Source organism: Oryctolagus cuniculus, chromosome 11, assembly GCF_051225735.1.
Source record: "Oryctolagus cuniculus isolate XC-2025 breed Fujian yellow rabbit chromosome 11, ASM5122573v1, whole genome shotgun sequence".
Classification (NCBI taxonomy): domain Eukaryota; kingdom Metazoa; phylum Chordata; class Mammalia; order Lagomorpha; family Leporidae; genus Oryctolagus; species Oryctolagus cuniculus.
In genome coordinates, this window is record NC_142877.1 from 101639627 (window position 1) to 101658993 (window position 19367).

The 19367-nt window shown below is 40.5% G+C and overlaps 1 protein-coding gene across 6 annotated transcripts in view; it reads left to right on the forward strand.

The window, feature by feature from the left end:
- Positions 1-19367, forward strand: part of APAF1 (apoptotic peptidase activating factor 1) — a 129863-nt gene that overhangs the window by 38258 nt on the left and 72238 nt on the right. For 5 of the 6 annotated variants that reach the window (XM_070052732.2, XM_070052733.2, XM_070052734.2 and 2 more), the window contains 7 exons: positions 476-607; positions 2177-2290; positions 2730-2914; positions 6564-6690; positions 8270-8395; positions 15406-15537; positions 18389-18514. In XM_070052732.2, the coding sequence (XP_069908833.2) occupies positions 476-607; positions 2177-2290; positions 2730-2914; positions 6564-6690; positions 8270-8395; positions 15406-15537; positions 18389-18514 (942 nt within the window). Of the gene's footprint in view, positions 1-475; positions 608-2176; positions 2291-2729; positions 2915-6563; positions 6691-8269; positions 8396-15405; positions 15538-18385; positions 18515-19367 lie in introns of all 6 variants that reach the window. The other variant, XR_016216979.1, reaches the window with a different exon arrangement.

The window sequence follows — 19367 nt, forward strand, 5'->3', positions numbered from 1 at the left end:
GTCTCTCATGTGGGTGCAGGGAACCAAGGACTTGGGCCATCTTCCAGTGCTTTCCCAGGCCATAGCAGAGAGCTGGATCAAAAGTAGAGCAGCTGGGATTTGAACCAGCACCCATATGGGATGCCAGCCCTTCTAATTTGGTTTTATCATATGTTTTCTCTTGACTAGATAAATGTTTTACATGTTTTGGCAAGAATGCCAGAGAAATGATGTTGTATACTTCTCAGTACATTGTATCAGGGAGTACTTGGTGTTGATGAATCTTATTTTGTATAAGTTAATGTTGATAATTTGCTTAAAGTGGTATCCACCAGGTTTCTCTACTATAAAGTTACTATTTATTCCTTTTTTAATTAATAGATATCTTGTGAGGAGATTCTTTGTATATTTAGAATGGCTTTGGAAGCTGGAGCTACAGTGATGCTTGGGTTATAAAATTGTTTCTGTCCTCTTAAATGTTTAATTTGGGTTTTAGGATCTACATAAAAAGGTGGTCACTCAGTTCCAGAGGTATCACCAGCTATACACTCTCTCCCCTGATCAGGAGGACTGCATGTATTGGTACAACTTTCTGGCCTACCACATGGCCAGTGCGAATATGCACAAAGTAAGATGACCTGTTTAAAAATTCTCAAGTTTTATCTCACCTTCCTCTTTCCGTGTTTGTTGAAATATTTTTCTTCTTTTTTTTTTTGGTCTTAATCTTTATTTATATTGCTTTCTGCTATACTGAAGATTAGACTTTTTAATTTATATTTTATTTATTTTTTAAGATTTATTTTATTTATTTGAAATGTAGAATTACAGAGAGGCAGAGGCAGTGAGAGAGAAGTCTTCTGTCCACTTGTTCACTCCCCAAATGGCTGCAACGGCCGGAGCTGAGCCTATCTGAAGTCAGGAGTCATGATCTTCTGGGTCTCCCATGAGGGTGTGGGGGCCCAAGGACTTGGGCCATCTTCTACTACTTTCTCATGCCATAGCAGAGAGCTGGATTGGAAGTGGAGCAGCCAGGACTCGAACTGACGCCCATGTGGGATGCTGGCGTGGCATGCTAGGGCTTTAACCTGCTGCGCCACAGTGACGGTTGAGCCATTTTCTACTGCTTCCCCAGGCCATAGCAGAGAGCTGGATCGAAGTGGAGCAGCCGGGACTTGAACCAGTGCTCATGTGGGATGCTGGTACTGCAGGTGGCTGCTTTTCCTGCAATGCCACAACACCAGCCCATTATCTTTTTATTTGAAAGGCAGAGTGATGGGGAAAGCGAGAGAGTGAGAAAGAGAGTGTGCATGAGATATCTCTCCCATTCTCTGGTTAATTCCTCAAATGGCTACAACAGCCAGGTCTGGGCCAGGCTGAAGCCAGGAGCCAGGAACTCCATCTGGGTCTTCCACATGGGTTGCATAGGCTCAAGTATGTGGATCATCTTCTGTTGCTTTTCCAGGTGTATTAACAGGGGGCTAGATGAGAAGTGGAGCAGCCAGGAATCAAACCTGGTGCTCAGAAGGTAGTGGCTTAACCTGCTGTACTATAATGCACACCCCTGAAGATTAGAATTTTTTTTAGAGATTTATTTATGTATTTGAAAGTCACAGTTATAGAGAAAGGGAGAGACAGAGAAAGATCTTCCATCCACTGATTAACTCCCCAAGTGGCCACAGTGGCCAGGGCTGAGCCAGGCCAAAGCCAGAGACTAGGAGCTTCATCCAGGTCTCCCATGTTGGGGGCAGGGGCCTAATCATTTGGACCATCTTCTGTTTTTCCCAGGACATTAGCAGGGAGCTGGATCAGAAGTGGGGCTGCTGGGATTGCTGTACCCACTGTGCCATGATGCCAACTCCATTAGAATTTTTAGGTAGTTAAATATATAGGTTTTTTTTTTTTTTGTATTCTGCTTCAGTGTTATGTTTACAGAGATGTCCTTCACCTCAGGGTTATAAAAATACTTAACTATATCTTCTAGTTTTTCTTTGAGATTCTGTGTTTTATATTTAAATATTTAATGCAACTGAAATTGACTTTGTTGAAACGTGAGGCCCATTTTATATTTCATTGGAATTATTTATGGATTCTTTTTCTAGATATCAGCCAAGTTTATTTCAGTAGTGTTAGGGTAATAATGTTATGCTTAAAGCTCTTTGATTCTTTAACAGTAGTGCTGAACTTTTTTTTTTTAAAGGAACTTTGTGCTTTAATGTTTTCCCTGGATTGGATTAAAGCAAAAACAGAACTTGTTGGCCCTGCTCATCTGATTCATGAATTTGTGGAATATAGGCATATATTGGATGAAAAGGTATACAGTAATATGAAAAGTTAGTGCTTAATGGACATCTCATGTTGACATTTAATTCTAAGTTTTATGATGGGAATGAGCAGAATAGAAGGGATGAAGAGAGATAATTTTCCTACTTTGATCTTCGATTTTTCTAATTGATTTGCTGCCTAGTCTACCGAGAATATATGTAGGAATGAGACTGGAAAGTTGGGGAAGTAAGATTTTCAGTGATTTAAAAAATATATTAAGAAATATGTTCAGTAATGAGGTTTTTACCCCATGTTTCAAAGTCAGAAGAGGATGACTATATATTTGTTACCTGATGGTTGGCTATTAATTTTTAGTTCATATAGAGAATATTTTGTTTAAGCCTTTTAAGTGATAAGATCACAGAAACAGAAAGATGTCAGATCCTAGCTCTGGTCATATTTTCTAAGAACTTTTCATTTATTCACAGGATTGTACAGTTTGTGAAAATTTTCAGGAGTTTTTATCTTTAAATGGACACCTTCTTGGACGACAGCCATTTCCTAACATTATACAGCTGGGTCTCTGTGAACCGGAAACTTCAGAAGTTTATCAGCAAGCTAAGCTGCAGGCCAAGCAGGAGGTCGATAACGGAATGCTTTACCTGGAGTGGATGTACGTAGGTTGGGAGAGAATCAAAGGGAGTGGAGCACCAACTATGTCATTATTTTTCAAATAGTGAATAAATTCACTCCAGGAAGATTTAACTACTTTGGAAAGGACTGGAACTTTTAATAAGCATTTGTCCTTATTGAAAAGTTCCAGGGAATTAAGTATAGGAGAAAATGATTGTATTTTCAGAGTCCTTATAGGCATTTTTGAGAAGTCATCCTAAATGTTAGTACCAGATGCTTGACTTCCTGTAATCTGGGCTGGTGGTGAAGAATATGGGCTTTGGAGACACGGACATGCATTTGAATCTCAGTTCTAAAATTTAATAGTTTTGGGGTGAGTGTTATGGTGTAGTAGGGTAAGCAGATCCTTGGGATGCCTGCAGTTCCTTGGAGTGTCTGCATCTCCTATTGGAGTGCCTGATTCAAGTCATGTCTGCTTTGCTTACAGTCCAGCTCTCTGCTATTAAGCACCCTGGGAGGAAGCAGGTGATTGTTCAAATAGTTGGGTTCCTGCCATCCGTGTGGGAAACTTGGTTTCAGTTCCAGGCTTCTGGCTTTGGCCTGGCCTATCCCTGGCTCTTGTGGCTGTTTGGAGAGTAAACTAGTGGATAGAAGATCTGTCTTTCTCTACTCTTCTCTGTGTCATTCTGCCTTTCAAATAAAAATAAAAATTAAAAAACCTTTTAACACAATTATATGAAATTTTGTGATTTTAAACAGGGTTACTCTCTGATATGTAAAATGATGACATCAGTCTTATTTATTTATTTATTTGGGAGTCAAGAGTTACAGAGAGAGAGGGAGAGACAGGGAGAGGGAAAGACAGTGAGAGAGATCTTCCATCCGCTGATTCACTTGCCAGATGGCTGCAATAGCCAGCAATGGGCCAGGCCAAAGCCAGGAGCCAGGAGCTTCATCTGGGTCTCCCACATGGGTAGCAAGGGCCTACCCAGACCATTAACAAGGAGTGAATTAAAAGTGGAGCATCCAGGACATGAATTGGCACCTGTGGGGATGCTGGCATCACAGGCAGTGGCTTCACCCACTGTTCCACAACACTGGCCCTGATAGCAATCCTTAGAGGTAGTCTTTTTGTGAAAATTTGTGTGAGATAATGGCTATAAGGTAATTTGTACTTTGCCATTATTAAATGTCCACAGAATCCTAATTCTCCTACTTCTTGAAGGAGGCTCTTTACTTTTGCTCTTCTTTTTAAATAAAGATTTATTTTATTTATTTGAAAGGCAGAGTTACAGGGAGGGAGACACACAGAGAGAGGGAGATCCTTCATCTGCTAGTTTATTCTCCAAATGGCCACAACCTGGGCCCCGCCAAAGCCAGGAGCCAGTAGCCTCTTTCAGGTCTTTCATCTGGGCACAGGGGCCCAAGTACCTGGTCCATTCTCTGCCTTCTCAGGTGAATTAGTAGGGAGCTGGACTGGAAGTGGAGCAGCCGGGACTCGAACTGGTACTCATATGGGATCTGGCATCACAGGTGGAGGCTTTACCCACTATACCACAGTGCCTGCCCCTTCACTGTTGCTCTTAGACTCATCAATTAGTAAAAAGGAAAGGATGAGCTGTCATCAATGTATTTTATGTATTGTATAATCACATGTTATTCCATTTAATCTTCAAAACAACCTTTTAAGATAAGTATTAATTGCCTTGTTTTACAAACCAGAAAATTAAGGCACAAGGAAATTGTTACTTGACTGAACTCATGTGTTTGATTGAATGGGATTTAGTTTCTGGGTCTCTGTGACTTTTATTTTCATGCTTTTTTAAAAAATATTTATTTATATATTTGAGAGGCAGAGTTACACACAGAGAGAGGGAGAGACAGAGAGAGATCTTTTATCCACTAGTTCACTCCTCAAATGACCACAATGCCTGGAGCTGGGCCGATCTGAAGCCTGGAGCCAGGAGCCAGGAGCCAGGAGCTCTTCCAGGTCTCCCACATGGGTGCAGGGGCCCAAGCATTTGGGCCATCTTCCACTGCTTTCCCAGGCCATTAGCAGAGAGCTGTTACCGGAAGTGGAGCAACCTAGACTCCAACCATATGGGATGCTGGCACCACAAGTGGAGGCTAACCCTGCTACGCCACAGTGCTCTTTCTATATGCCATGCTTTCCTTACAGCTTGAGATAATGTGAGTGGTTGTCTTTTTATATGTATAATTTATTTATAAAAGATTGATGTATTTATTGGAAAGACAGAATTATAGAGAAACAGAAGCAGAGAGAGAGAGAGAGGTCTTCCATCTGCTGATTCATTCCCCAGATGGCTGCAACAACCGGGGCTGGGCCAGGCCAAACCCAGGAGCTAGGAGCTTCATCCAGGTCTCCCATGTGGGTGCAGGGTCCTAAGGACTGGACTTGGGCCATCCTCCGCTGCTTTCCCAGGTGCATTAGCAGGGAGCTGGATTGAACCCGTGCCCGTATGGGATGCTGACAGTGTGGGCTGTGGCTTAACCCATTGCACCACAGTGCCAGCCCTGATATATGTAATTTTATGACCCCAAGTGTTGTTTCCAATAAGGTTGCTTAAACTGAATCAAGTGTTTCCCTTGATTCAGTTTAGTTCAACTAGCTTTTGAGTGTCTCTGATGTGCTAAGCATTGGTGCTAAAGTTTTCCCAAAGGAATTCACAATCTATATCTGTCGGTTCACTCCCCAAATGGCTATAAAAGTCGGGGCTGGGCCAGGCAAGAGCCAGGAGCTTGGAACTCCAACTGGGTCTTCCATGTGGGTGGCAGGAGCCCAAGTACTTCACTGCTATCCCAGCTGCATTGCCAAAGAACTGAATCAGAAGGGGAGCAGCTGGGACTCGAATCATTGCCATAGTGCCGACCCCTAATATACCCTTTATTGTGAAGATCATTTTCTGAGCCTTTGGCAATTGCATAGCTCAAGAAAGAGTTTTTTCTTGATCTAATTAGTTTTTATTTTATTTTACTTTTAAAGATATATTTATTTATTTGAAAGTTACAGAGAGAGGAAGAGACAGAGATTTGAAAGTTACAGAGAGAGGGAGAGACAGGACTTTGTCCTAAGTACATATTATATTCCTTTATCCTTTAGCTCATGAGGAATAATATCTATATTAATATAAATAGTTGGTATTCATTAAGGATACAAAGAAAATAACATTGTTTTACCTTTTTTCTTATGTGTTTGAAAATTAGAGTGAGAGAGAAGAATTTTTAAAGTACATCATCATAATGGTGGGCATAGTGTCAGATTTTAGGTAGGAAACAAACTTCATTTTGCTATGGTTTCTTTCATTTTAAGAGATGGAGATTTTTTGGAAGGTACCCTTACATAATGTTTTGTCTTTACCTGTGACTATATTAAAGTATCAAAAGGAAATAGAAAGTGATATGTATTTGATTAACTAGATTTCTACTAACTCAGTGACATTTGTAACATAACAGGTTGCCTGGCATTTCTTGCAAAATGCCACTTTTGTTAGATTTTGTTTTCTGTGTAGCAGAGGTATTTTGTTATTTGCATGTTATTACTTTTAGAATTTTGTAGTTTTGAGGAATATATGCATGTTAAAGTATATGCTTTACTTTGTTACTGAGAGAAAATAGTTACTTTTACTCTAATTTATTGGATTTCTGTTAATTTTTTTCCTTGTATTCAGAAACAAAAAAAACATCAAGAATCTCTCCCGCTTAGTTGTCCGCCCCCATACAGATGCTGTTTACCACGCCTGCTTTTCTGCGGATGGTCAGAGAATAGCCTCTTGCGGAGCTGACAAAACCTTGCAGGTAAACATCTCATGAGATAAATGTACCCAATCCCGTGTAGATTAGAATTTGTATAGGGTAGGCATTTGGTTCATTGGTTAAGATACCACATTCAGGGACATCTGGATAAGGCTCCTGGCTCCTGGCTCCTGGCTTCGGATCAGCGCAGCTCCGGCAGTTGTGGTCATCTGCGGAGTAAAATGGTGGATGGAAGACCTGTCTCTCTCTCTCTCTGCTTCTGCCTCTCTGTAATTCTGCCTTTCAAATAAATAAATAAATCTTTAAGAAAAAGATACCCACATTTGAGGGTCAATATTGTGGCATAGCAGGTTAAGCCTTCGCCTGTGATGCTGGTATCTCATATGGGCACTGGTTTGAGACCCAGATGCTCCACTTCTGGTCCAGTTCTCTGCTAGTGTGCCTAGGAATGCAGCAGAGGATGGTCTAAGTTCTTGGGCCCCCAAACCCACATGGGAAATCTGGAGGAAGCTCTGGGCGCCTGTCTTTTACCTGGCCCATCTGAGGAGTAAACCAGCAGATGGAAGATCTTTATCTCTCTGTCTCTTCCCCTCTCTCTCTGTAAACTCTGCCTTTCAAATAAACAAATAAATATTTAAGAAAAAAGAATTTGCCAAAATAGTTTCAGAAACTACAACTGCATTCTGTTTATTTTTATTGATACTTTTCAACATTCAACAATAGATAGTTCTCTATGAAGGTGCCTTAAAAAGTTCATGGTGAGTGAGTGGTGTACCAGTTAAGATGCTGCTAAGGATGCATGTATCCCATATCAAAGTGTTGGGCCTGAGTTCTGGCTTTACTCCTGATTCTAGCTTCCTGCCAGTACACACCCTTGGAAGCAGCAAGTGTTGACTCAAATAGTTGGGTCCTTAATATGGGAGACCTGACTAGAGTCCCTGGCTCCTGGCTTTCTCCTGTTGTGGACATTGGGGAGTGAACTAGCATTCTTTTCCCTCTTTCTCTCTGACAAATAAATTAAATAAATAAAATTTTTAAAAGCTCATGGAAAGGTGGAATTAGGCCGGCGCCCAGCTCAATAGGCTAATCCTCTGCCTGCGGCACCGGCACCCCGGGTTCTAGTCCCGGTTGGGGCGACGGATTCTGTCCCGGTTGCTCCTCTTCCAGTCCAGCTCTCTGCTATGGCCTGGGAGTGCAGTCGAGGATGGGTCAAGTCCTTGGGCCCTGCACCTGCATGGGAGACCAGGAGAAGCACCTGGCTCCTGGCTTCGGATCAGTGCAATGTGCCGGCCTCAGCAGCCATTGTGGGGGTGAACCAGTGAAAAAGGAAGACCTTTCTTTCTCTGTCTCTATCTCTGACTGTCCATTCAGCCTGTAAAAAAAAAAAAAAAAAAAAAGGTGGAATTAACAGAAAATGCACATTTTCCATGAACTTTTTGAAGATCTCCCAGTTTATGTTGTTTTACAAATTCTGACAGACATTTCGATTTTGGAGTGATTTTGCCTAGTTCATTTCTGTTTTGTAAATAATAAAGATTCCGAACTTGTAAAGAAATATTTGTATTGAGTAATGGCCCATGGCTAAGTGGCTTATTTTAAAAAGATACTACTGTTTGTGTAGGTGTTCAAAGCTGAAACAGGAGAGAAACTTCTAGAAATCAAGGCTCATGAAGATGAAGTACTTTGTTGTACATTCTCTACAGATGAAAATTTTATAGCAACCTGCTCAGTGGATAGGAAAGTGAAGGTAGGAAAATATTTTTCCTCTTAAGTTGTAATTACCACAGAATTCATTTTCATTTCCTGTAATGGGGACTAGGGTAAGTAGGAGTAACAGTACTCTTGCTTATTGATCCTCTAACTTGATCCATTATAAAGTAACACTGTTTGAAAGTTTTTTTATTTTTAAGCACCAGCAAAAATGCCTACATTGATCAGCCTGAGAAATTTACCAGGCAGAAAAAAAAATTACAAGTTAATGAATTTGCCATAAATAGGTCTGTGGGTTAAACATCATTTGAAAAATTTGAGTGCATTGTGATCAGAAGTGTCACACAAAATTATTGTCTAAGATTAGATTCCTGATGTAAAATATATAATTTGTGAAATGCAGACTAGATTTTTAAATTACAAACTCACATATATTTAGTGCAAAGCCAGATGGGTGAGCAACAGCTGGGTTACTGATCTGAGAAGTAAATAGAGGGTAATTTGTATCTACTAATTATTCTTTCTTGTCTCTTGTCCATACATTTAACTTTTTTTAAAAGTTTTTATTTAATGAATGCATTTTTCATAGGTAGATCTTTAAGAATATGGTGGTTCTTTCCCCCACACCCACCTTCCCACTCTGACTCCCATCCCACCTCCCTCTCCCTATCCCATCTCCTTCTTTATTATGGTTCATTTTTAGTTTAATTTTATATACAGAGGACCAATTCCATGTTAAGAACAGGTTTCAACAGTTTGCACCCACATACACACACACACAACATATAGAGTACTGTTTGAGAACATGATTTGAAATCAGTTCTCATAGTACAACTCATTAAGAACAGAGGTCCTACATGGGGACTAAGTGCACAGTGACTTCTGTTGTTCCTTTCACAATTAACACTATTATTTATGATGTCAGTGATCACCTGAGGCTCTTGCCATAGGCTGCCAAGGCTATGGAAGCCTTTTGTGACCATAGAATCCATCAGTATTTGGACACAACCATAAGAAAAATGGATGTTCTCTCCTCCCTTCTTTGATGGCCCTTTCTTTCCACTGAGGTCTATACAGAGATCCTCCGTGTATGATATTTTTTGCCATAGAGTCTTGGCTTTCCTTGCCTGAAATGCTCTCACAGGCCTTTCAGCCAGACCAGGAAGCCTTAAGGGTTGATTCTGAGGTCACAGTGTTACTTACAGGGAATGTCTTTCTAGGAGTCTGTTGTGTGGACTGCTTCCCATATTGGACACATTCCTTTTTAATTCTATCTATTATTATTAATAGACACTTGATGTTATTTATATGATCACTTCTACACTTAAACCTATCTATATGTTGACTTTATTATTTAATATGATCATTTTAACAGTTAAGATGGCATTTATACCATTGATTTTAATGGGTTTGGAGTCCCATGACAAGTTTTGAGGCTGTACCCTTAGAAGTAGGTCTGTAGGACTATATACAGAACTATACTGATTTACAGTTATATAGACTACCTCCCACCTTTCTTATTCCCTCTCTTATTTTTTACTGGGATCTTTTTCCAATTGACTTAATATACATATGATTACCTCTATGTTACATAGAGTTCAACATACAACATGAAGAAGAGAAAAGAAAAAGAAAGGAAACAAAGAAACAGAGGAAATACAAAATAAAAAGTAACAATAATAAATTGTCCCTCTACAGTCAGGACAAGAACTATTCAAGTCATTGATTCTAAAAGTGTCAATTTCACTTCTTTATCTTTCATTTTAGGAACGCTATTAATTCTCCCAAATCAGGGAGAACATATAGTATTTGTCTCTTTGGGACTGGGTTATTTCACTAAGTATGAGGTTTTTCAGATTGCTCCATTTTGTTGCAAATGACCGGATTTCATCTTTTTTTTTTTTTTTTTTTTAACTGCTGTGTAGTTCCATAGTGTACATATCCCACAATTGCTTTATGCAGTGAACTTTTTGTGATTCTGCCACCTGCTTGTATCACCTCTACTCATTGATTATTGATTATCCATTTTTCCCTGCGTGACTTGGAACATCCCGCTGCTATACCACCATCTTGCCCCACCCCTGTCAAGTCATACATTTGACTTTTTACTGGAGCATTTATAATATATGGAATTTAAAAGGAACTGAAAACTTGGGGATGTTTTATCACTGATACATGGAGGCGAGACTTCTTCAAGGAAGTTGTGAGGTACTGAATCTGGCTAGGTGCGGCAGGTAAGAAGGTTGTATAGGGAGTATTCACTCAGTTGAAGGAATGGAGGCTGTGGAACAGTCCAAACCTTGGTAAAATCTAATTCTTGATAGTTTAGGCTAGTTGGCTTTACGGCTAACATTCATTTACTTTGAAGTGATACTTTGAGACAGATTTGGAGTTGCTCACTCTGGGTAGTTCCAAAGTCAGAACTGCACAGATTTCCTAAGAACTCAAAATATAAATGGTGATGCAGAAATACTTGTTGAATAATTCCAAAATAAGATAAATTCGTGGGGTTGGTGTTGTGACACTGTGGGTTAAGCTGCTGCTTGTGATGCTGACATCTTATATTGGAGTCCCGCTTTGAGTCCTGGCTATTCGGCTTCTAACCCAGCGTCCTGATGTTGTTCCTGGGAAGGTAGTAGAAGATGGGCCAAGTACTTGGACCCTCATCACTCTTGTAGGAGACCAAGATGGAGTTCCTGGCTCCTGACTTTGATGTGGCCCAGACCAGGCTGTTGTGACCATTTGTGGAGTGAACCAGATGGAGGATTTTCTCTGTCTCTTTCTGTAGCTGTGCCTTTCAAAGAAATATCTTTTTTTTTAAAGATAAACTTTTTTAAAAAAGATTTATTTTACTTGAAAGAGTTACACACAGAGAGAAAGAGAAGCAGAGAGAAAGAGATCTTCCGTCAGCTGGTTCACTCTTCAGTTGACCGCAACAGCTGGAGCTGTGCTGATCTGAAGCCAGGAGCCAGGAGCTTCCTCTGGGTCTCCCACTTGGGTGCAGGGGCCCAAGGACTTGGGCCATCTTCTACTGCTTTCCCAGGCCATAGCAGAGAGCTGGATTGGAAGTGGAACAGCTGGGACTTGAACTGGCGCCCATATGGGATGCCGGCACTGCAGGCGGTATGATTACCTGCTAGGTCATGGCACTGACCCCAGGATGAACTCGTTGGAATTCTGGATCTTCTAATAAATGCTTTGATAAGATCAAAAGTGAATACTATGAGAGGGGACATCAGTACCTCTAAAAAGTAAAAATCCCAGTGAAGATTAATTAATTTATTTCTTTGTTCATTATGATATGGAACAGAGTGCTTGTTTGTCCTACATAGTAACTTGAATGATGATTACTGAAAACTTAGCCTTGTGAGAGGCTGCATGTACACACTTCTTTATGTTACATTATGAGTTTCTTACTACAATTGAAAAGGTAAATATTGACTCCATTTTACAGAAGATAACATATTTGGAGATACAGTCATTTGCCTAACTTCACATTAATAATAACAGGGTTGGGGCTGGTTATGTGGCACAGCAGATTAAGCCACCTCTGTCACACTGATTTCTAGTATGAGTGCTTTTCTGAGTGCTGGCTGTCCCACTTCCAATCCAGCTCCCTGCTAATGCACCTGGTAAAGCCGCAGAGGGTGGCCCAAGTATTTGGACCCCTTTCACCCATGTGGGAGACCTGGATTGAGTTCTGGCAGTTGGAAGATTCTCTGTCTCCCTCTGTCTCTCTGTGATTCTGCCATCCAAATAAATAAATCAGCTTTTTTTTTTTGAAAATATTGTGTTGATAAGCATGTGGAGTCTTTTTTTTTCTTTTTCTTTTTTTTTAACTTTTATTTAATGAATATAAATTTCCAAAGTACAGAATATGGATTACAATGGCTTCCCCCCATAACGTCCCTCCCACCCGCAACCCTCCCCTTTCCCACTCCCTCTCCCCTTCCATTCACATCAAGATTCATTTTCGTTTCTCTTTATATACAGAAGATCAGTTTAGCATACATTAAGTAAAGATTTCAACAGTTTTCTCCCACACAGAAACATAAAGTGAAAAATACTGTTTGAGTACTAGTTATAGCATTAAATCTCAATGTACAGCACACTAAGGACAGAGATCCTATATGAGGAGTAAGTGCACAGTGACTCCTGTTGTTGACTTAACAAATTGACACTCTTGTTTATGGCCTCAGTAATCACCCTAGGCTCTTGTCATGAGCTGCCAAGGCTATGGAAGCCCCCTGAGTTCACTGACTCTGATCATATTTAGACAAGGCCATGGTCAAAGTGGAAGTTCTCTCCTCCCTTCAGAGAAAGGTACCTCCTTCTTTGATGACCCGTTCTTTCCACTGGGATCTCACTTGCGGAGATCTTTCATTTAGGTTTTTTTTTTTTTTTTTTTTTTTCAGAGTGTCTTGGCTTTCCATGCCTGAAATACTCTCATGGGCTTTTCAGCCGGATCCGCATGCCTTAAGGGCTGATTCTGAGGCCAGAGTGCTGTTAGGACATTCGCCATTCTATGGGTCTGCTGTGTATCTCGCTTCCCATGTTGGATCATTCTCTCCCTTTTTTATTCTATCAGCTAGTATTTGCAGACACTATTCTTGTTTATGTGATCCCTTTGGTTCTTAGTCCTATCATTATGATCAATTGTGAACAGAAATTGATCACTGGGACTAGTGAGATGGCATTGGTACATGCCACCTCGATGGGATTGAATTGGAATCCCCTGGTATGTTTCTAACTCTACCGTTTGAGGTGAGTCAGCTTGAGCATGTCCCGAATTGCACATCTCTTCCCTCTCTTATTCCCACTCTTATATTTAACAGCGATCACTTTTCAGTTAAGTTTCAGCACTTAAGAAGAATTGTGTATTGATTACAGTATTCAACCAAAAGTATTAAGTAGAACAAACAAAAAAAATACTAAGAGGGATAACATATTAAGCTGCTCATCAACAGTCAGGGTGAGGGCTGATCAAGTCACCGTTTCTCATAGTGTTCATTTTACTTTAACAGGTTTCCTTTTTGGTGCTCGGTTAGTTGTCACCTATCAAGGAGAACAAGTGGTATTTGTCCCTTTGGGATTGGCTTATTTCACTCAGCATAATGTTTTCCAAATTCCTAACAGGGATCACTTTTCAGTTAAAATTTAAACACCTAAGAATAATTGTGTGTTAATTACAGAGTTCAACCAATGGTACTAGAACAAAAAAAAATACTAAAATGGATAAAGTATTACATTGTACATCAACCGTCAGGACAAGAGCTGATCAAGTCACTGTTTCTCATAGTGTCCATTTCATTTCAACAAGTTCTTTTTCTTTTTTTTTTTATTTTTATTTTTATTTTTTTTGACAGGCAGAGTGGACAGTGAGAGAGACAGAGACAGAGAGAAAGGTCTTCCTTTGCCGTTGGTTCACCCTCCAATGGCCGCCGCGGCCAGCGCGCTGCGGCCGGCGCACCACGCTGATCCGATGGCAGGAGCCAGGAGCCAGGTGCTTTTCCTGGTCTCCCATGGGGTGCAGGGCCCAAGCACCTGGGCCATCCTCCACTGCACTCCCTGGCCACAGCAGAGGGCTGGCCTGGAAGAGGGGCAAGCGGGACAGAATCCGGCGCCCCGACCGGGACTAGAACCCGGTGTGCCGGCGCCGCTAGGCGGAGGATTAGCCTAGTGAGCCGCGGCGCCGGCTTTTTCTTTTTTTTTTTAAGATTTATCTGTTCATTTGAATGTCAGAGTTAGTGGGAGAGGCAGAGGTAGGGAGAGAGAGAGGTCTTCCATTCGCTAGTTCACTCCTCAAGTGATCGCAACAGCTGAAGCTGAGCCAATCCAAAGCCATGAACCAGGAGCTTCTTCCAGGTCTTCCATGTGAGTGCAGGGGCCCAAGGACCTGGGCCATCTTGCACTGCCTTCCCAGGCCATAGCAGAGAGCTGGATCAGAAGTGGAGCAGTGGGACTCAAACCAGCACCCATATGGGATGCTGGCATTGCAGGCAAAGACTTTACTTGCTACACCACAGTGCTGGCCCCATAAATCAATCTTTAAAAAATAGTATCAGGAGCCAGCACTGTGGCATAGTGGGTAAAGCTGCCACCTGCAGTGCTAGCATCCCATATGGATGCCAGTTTGAGTCCCGGCTGCCCCAGTTCCGATCCAGCTCTCTGTTATGGCCTGAGAAAACAGTGGAAAACAGTCTGAGTCCTTGGATCCCTGCACCCGTGTGGGAGATCCAGAAGAATCCTGGCTCCTGGATTCAGATCGGCGCAGCTCTGGCCATTGCGGCAATTGGAGAATAAACCAGTGGATAGAAGACTTACTTTCTCTCTCTCTCTCTCTCTCTCTCTCTCTCTCTCCATCTCTCCATCTCTCCATCTCTCTCTGTTTAACTCTGACTCTCAAATAAATAAATTTTTAAAAAAATTATATCAGGGTTGAAAGCTAGGTTTCTCTCAAACTCACAAGCCTCTCCCCCACTTTTTTTTTTTTTTTTTTTAACTGAGCAATCTGCCTTTACTTATGTATATGGAACCTTGAAGTCTACAATATACTTAGGTTTATTATCTCATTTGATACCTGGAATTGTGTAGGAGAGTTAAAAATATCCCCATTTCACAGAGGAGAGAGCTGAGGTGCAGGTAAGTTAAGAACACACAAATCATTAAGTGATAGAGTCACGTCTTGGGCTTAATCTTTTGATCTGCAGTCCTGTATGCCACCTTCTTTACAGCACTTCTCTGCTGCCGTCATTCATAGGAATATATGAAATCTTGCCTTTGAATAATGTTTTGCTTTCATGAGATTCCAGTTATGCTATTGAAAAACATGTGTAAACTTGCAGGTAATTTTTGATTTTTTTTTAAAAAACATTGAGGCAAAATACAGCCATGTTTTAGAGAAGAAGTGCTCATCATGTCTGCCTGGGAAAATCTGCCCTGGCAGGATAGATGGAAACTGCAAAGTGACTCAAGCTTGCCTTGTCCTTTGGTTCTGCCTTTGAAAATAGTGGATATTTGTAAACTGATTTTCTCTGTTCTCTTTAGATTTGGAATTCTGTGACTGGGGAACTAGTACGTACTTATGATGAGCACTCAGAGCAAGTCAACTGCTGCTGTTTCACCAACCAAAGTCAGTACCTTCTCTTGGCCACTGGGTCAAGTGACTTCTTCCTCAAAGTAGGTGTGGCTATTGAGAAATATATTGATAAATTTAATTGATGTATCAGAACATCTCCTTTGATTTCTTATAGATTGTATTACCCTAACTTTTTTGGTTAGGAATAGAAACTTTCATATTAGCTTAAGTAAAAAAAAAAAAAATTTATACTGGCTGATGTAACTGAAAAGTCTGTAGGGAATATGGCCTTCAGCATAGCATAGTGCTTGAACCGTGACCTGCGCTTCAGGCCAGGGCTTTAACCCACTGTGCCACAGCGCCAGCCCCAATAAATAAATCTTAAAAAAAAAAAAAAAAGAACTGTTGTACTATGAGAGTACTTAAAAAAGTTCATGGAAAATGGAATTAAAAGATAAGTTTAGGAGTTAACGCTGTGGGGGTAAGTTGCTGCCTGCAATTCTAGTGTCCCCTATAAGAGTGCTGGTTTTGAATCTTGGCTGCTGTGCTTCCCATTCAATTTCCTGCTACTATGCCTGGGAAAACAGCCAAAGATGGCCCAAATATTTCGGCCCCTGCCACCCATGTGGGAGACCTGGGTGGAGTTCCAGGTTCCTGGCTTTGTTCTAACACTGTTGCAGCTATCTGGGGAGTGAATCAGCAGATGGAAGATCTCTCTCTTTTGGTCTCTTCCGTTGTCTGTCACTCTAAATTTTTTTTTTCCCTTTAAAAAAGATGTTTATTTTTTTCCCTTTAAAAAAGATGTTTATTTTGGTGTAAACTTTTTGAAATCTTTGTATGGTTTTTTTCATAATACAGATTTTTGATGAACTTTTTTTTAAAGATTTATTTATTTGAATGGCAGAGTTACAGAGACAGACAGAGGGAGGGAGACATATCTTCCATCCATTGCTTCACTCCCCAAATGGCTGCAATGGTCAGAGCTGGGCCAATCCGAAGCCAGGAGCCAGGAGCTTCTTGTGGGTCTCCCACGTGGGTGCAGGGGCCCGAGAACACAGGCTATCCTCTGCTGCTTTCCCAGGTACATTAGCAGGGAGCTGGATCAGAAGTGAAGCAGCTGGGACTCAAACTGGCATCCATATGTGATGCTGGTGCCACAGGTGGCGGCTTTACCCGCTACACCACAGCGCCTGCCCTGATTAACTTTTTGGAGATCCTCATATGTATGAATAACTTTGGATGCTGTTTTTAAGCATTCTGTAGATTGAGAAAATTTATATTTCTTCCTCTTAAATATGGTCAAAAACTTTTACCATGTAGGAGGAGCTCATCAATTAGTAAACAGTTTTAATAGAGGACAAATTTTGCTTTAAGATCTACTATACTCAAACCATACCTTCATTACCATAAAGACTATTGGAACTTATTGGTACTTTGTTGGGTTTTGAGCTGAGAGAAGTCAGTGAAAATATGTACATCTGAAGCTGCCTCTATGTAACTTGCCTTATCAGTTCTGAATATAGTTTTGGCATAAAGAAGCCGAGGATGGAAATAGGCACAGAGAACAGGACTTGGCTCACTTACTGATTATAAGATTGGGGATTTATGATTTCTTCTTCTGGGCTTAATGTAGTTTTTTCAAATATACCCGGAGAGTGAAAATGCAATAATGAACCAACGTGGTATCTATCATTTAGCTCCAACAATTATTAATATTTTGTCAATCTTACTTTCCACCACCCTCCCCCCTTTTGGTTAGAGCATTTTATGGCAAATCTCGGATATTGTGTCATCTCATCCAGTATACCTCAGCATGCATCTTGGATGTCTTAAACATAAGTACTATGCCATTTTCATACCAAATGTAATCAAATATAGCTTTGTAATTATGTGGTCCATGTTCACTTCCCCCATAGTGTTAAAAACATGTTTTTTGGTCATAGGTTTATTGGAATCAAAATCCAATCATATCATATGACATTTGGTTGTTATATCTCTAAACTCTTATTCTGTAAAAGTTCCCTTTCCCTTTATACTCTTTTTTGTACCGTTTGTTAGAAAAATTGAGTCATTTGTCCCACAGAATGTGCCACATTGTGGAGTTGGGTAATTACTTCCTGGAGATTTTGTTTGACATACCCTTCTAACCCCTTATATTTCCTGTCCAATGTATTTATACCTAATGGCTATCTTTGGATTTTTTGAATAATTTTTTTAGAATAGTAATAGCTTTGAGATTGGTTAGATGATTCAAGGTTTGCATTAAGGAATTTTATAAGTGACCGTTTTTAGAGTTGTATAACCTAGCAACTTACATATTACCTACTGTAATTCATTATAACTGAGTAAAATAACAGTGCTTCTAAACCACTTAGTTAAAATCATCAGTCACTGGGGTGGACTTCTGTTGCAGCAGTTGACACTGCTTGGGATGCCTGTATCCCATGTTGATGTGCTTGGGTTTGAGTCCCAGATCTGCACTCAACTCCAGCTTCCTGCTAATGCACATCCTGGGAGGTGCAGGTAATGGCTCAAGTACTCGAGTCTCTGTCACCCACATGGAGGCATGCTCCTAGCTTTGGCCTGCCCTGCTTCACTGTTGTGGGCACTTAGGAATTGAAGCCCCCTCTTTTTCTCTTTGCCTTTCAAATAAGTGAAAAAAATGAACATTTTTTAAAAACAGTAATTGTTTTGTTAGTTACTTAGGGCACTGTCCAAAGTCTAGGTGAACCTTTGAGTTCCATAGTAGATTTAGATGCTGATCTAAAGGCTGCCCAGTTTACTTGTTAGTCACAAATTTATCTTTGTGTTTGACACCTTTGTGTTACTGTGAATTGAACCATGTCTTACAACCAAAATTTCAATGGGAGGGAAGGAAGAACTGTATATGATTTGTAACTTTTTCCTGCTCAGTACTAATTATTTTTTAATCTTTTTATCTTTCTCAAGTAGCTCTGGGATTTGAATCAAAACGTATGCCGAAATACGATGTTTGGTCATACAAATTCAGTCAATCATTGCAGATTTTCACCAGATGATAAACTTTTGTCTAGTTGTTCAGCTGATGGAACACTAAAGGTATGCATTTTGTACATTATTAAAATGGATTGTAATTTCACAGAAAGTCTTATGATTTGGATTTGGAAATAGGTTTCTATTTTTCACATTTCTAAAGAAAGCTCATCACTTCAACTTCCAGGCTCAGCTTTGATGTAACTGTAAAAGTTTAATCTTAATGATTGCTTATAAATGGCTTATAATTTAATGTTTAAATTTCATATAATTTAAGAATTTTGTTGTATATGAAGGCAGTGAAACAGAAGGGAAAAGGGACAGGCAGAGGGGATCTTCCATCTGTTGGTTCACTTTCCAAATGCCTGCAATAGCTGGAGTTGGGCCAGGCCAGAACGAAAAGCCCAGAACTTGATCTGCTTCCCCAACACTGGGACTCATGTACTTGGGCCATCATGTGCTGTCTCCCAAGGTGCATGTTAGTAGGAATCTCTTTTAGAAGTAGAATTACTGGGATACAAACTAGGCACTCTGATACGGAATGTTGGTGTCACAAGTTTTGATTTAAGCTTCTGTACCAAATGCCTTCTCCAAGTCCATATAATTTGAATTCTTAAATTTTAATAACTGAATTCTACATTGGACATGTATTCACAAAATATTTTGAGATTTGCAGGGTTTGGTAATTTTTTTAAAAATTTATTTATTTATTTAGAAGGAGTTGGAGGAAGAAACAGAGACAGGGAGAGAGTTAGAGAGAAAGAGAGAGATCTTCCATTCCTTGGTCTACTCCCCAGATGGCTGCAATGGCCAGGGTGGGACAGCAGGCTGAAGCCAGGAGCCAGGAGCTTCATCTGGGCTCCCACTTGGGTGGCAGGGGTCCAAACACTTGGACCATTTCTGCTGCTTTTCCCAGGCC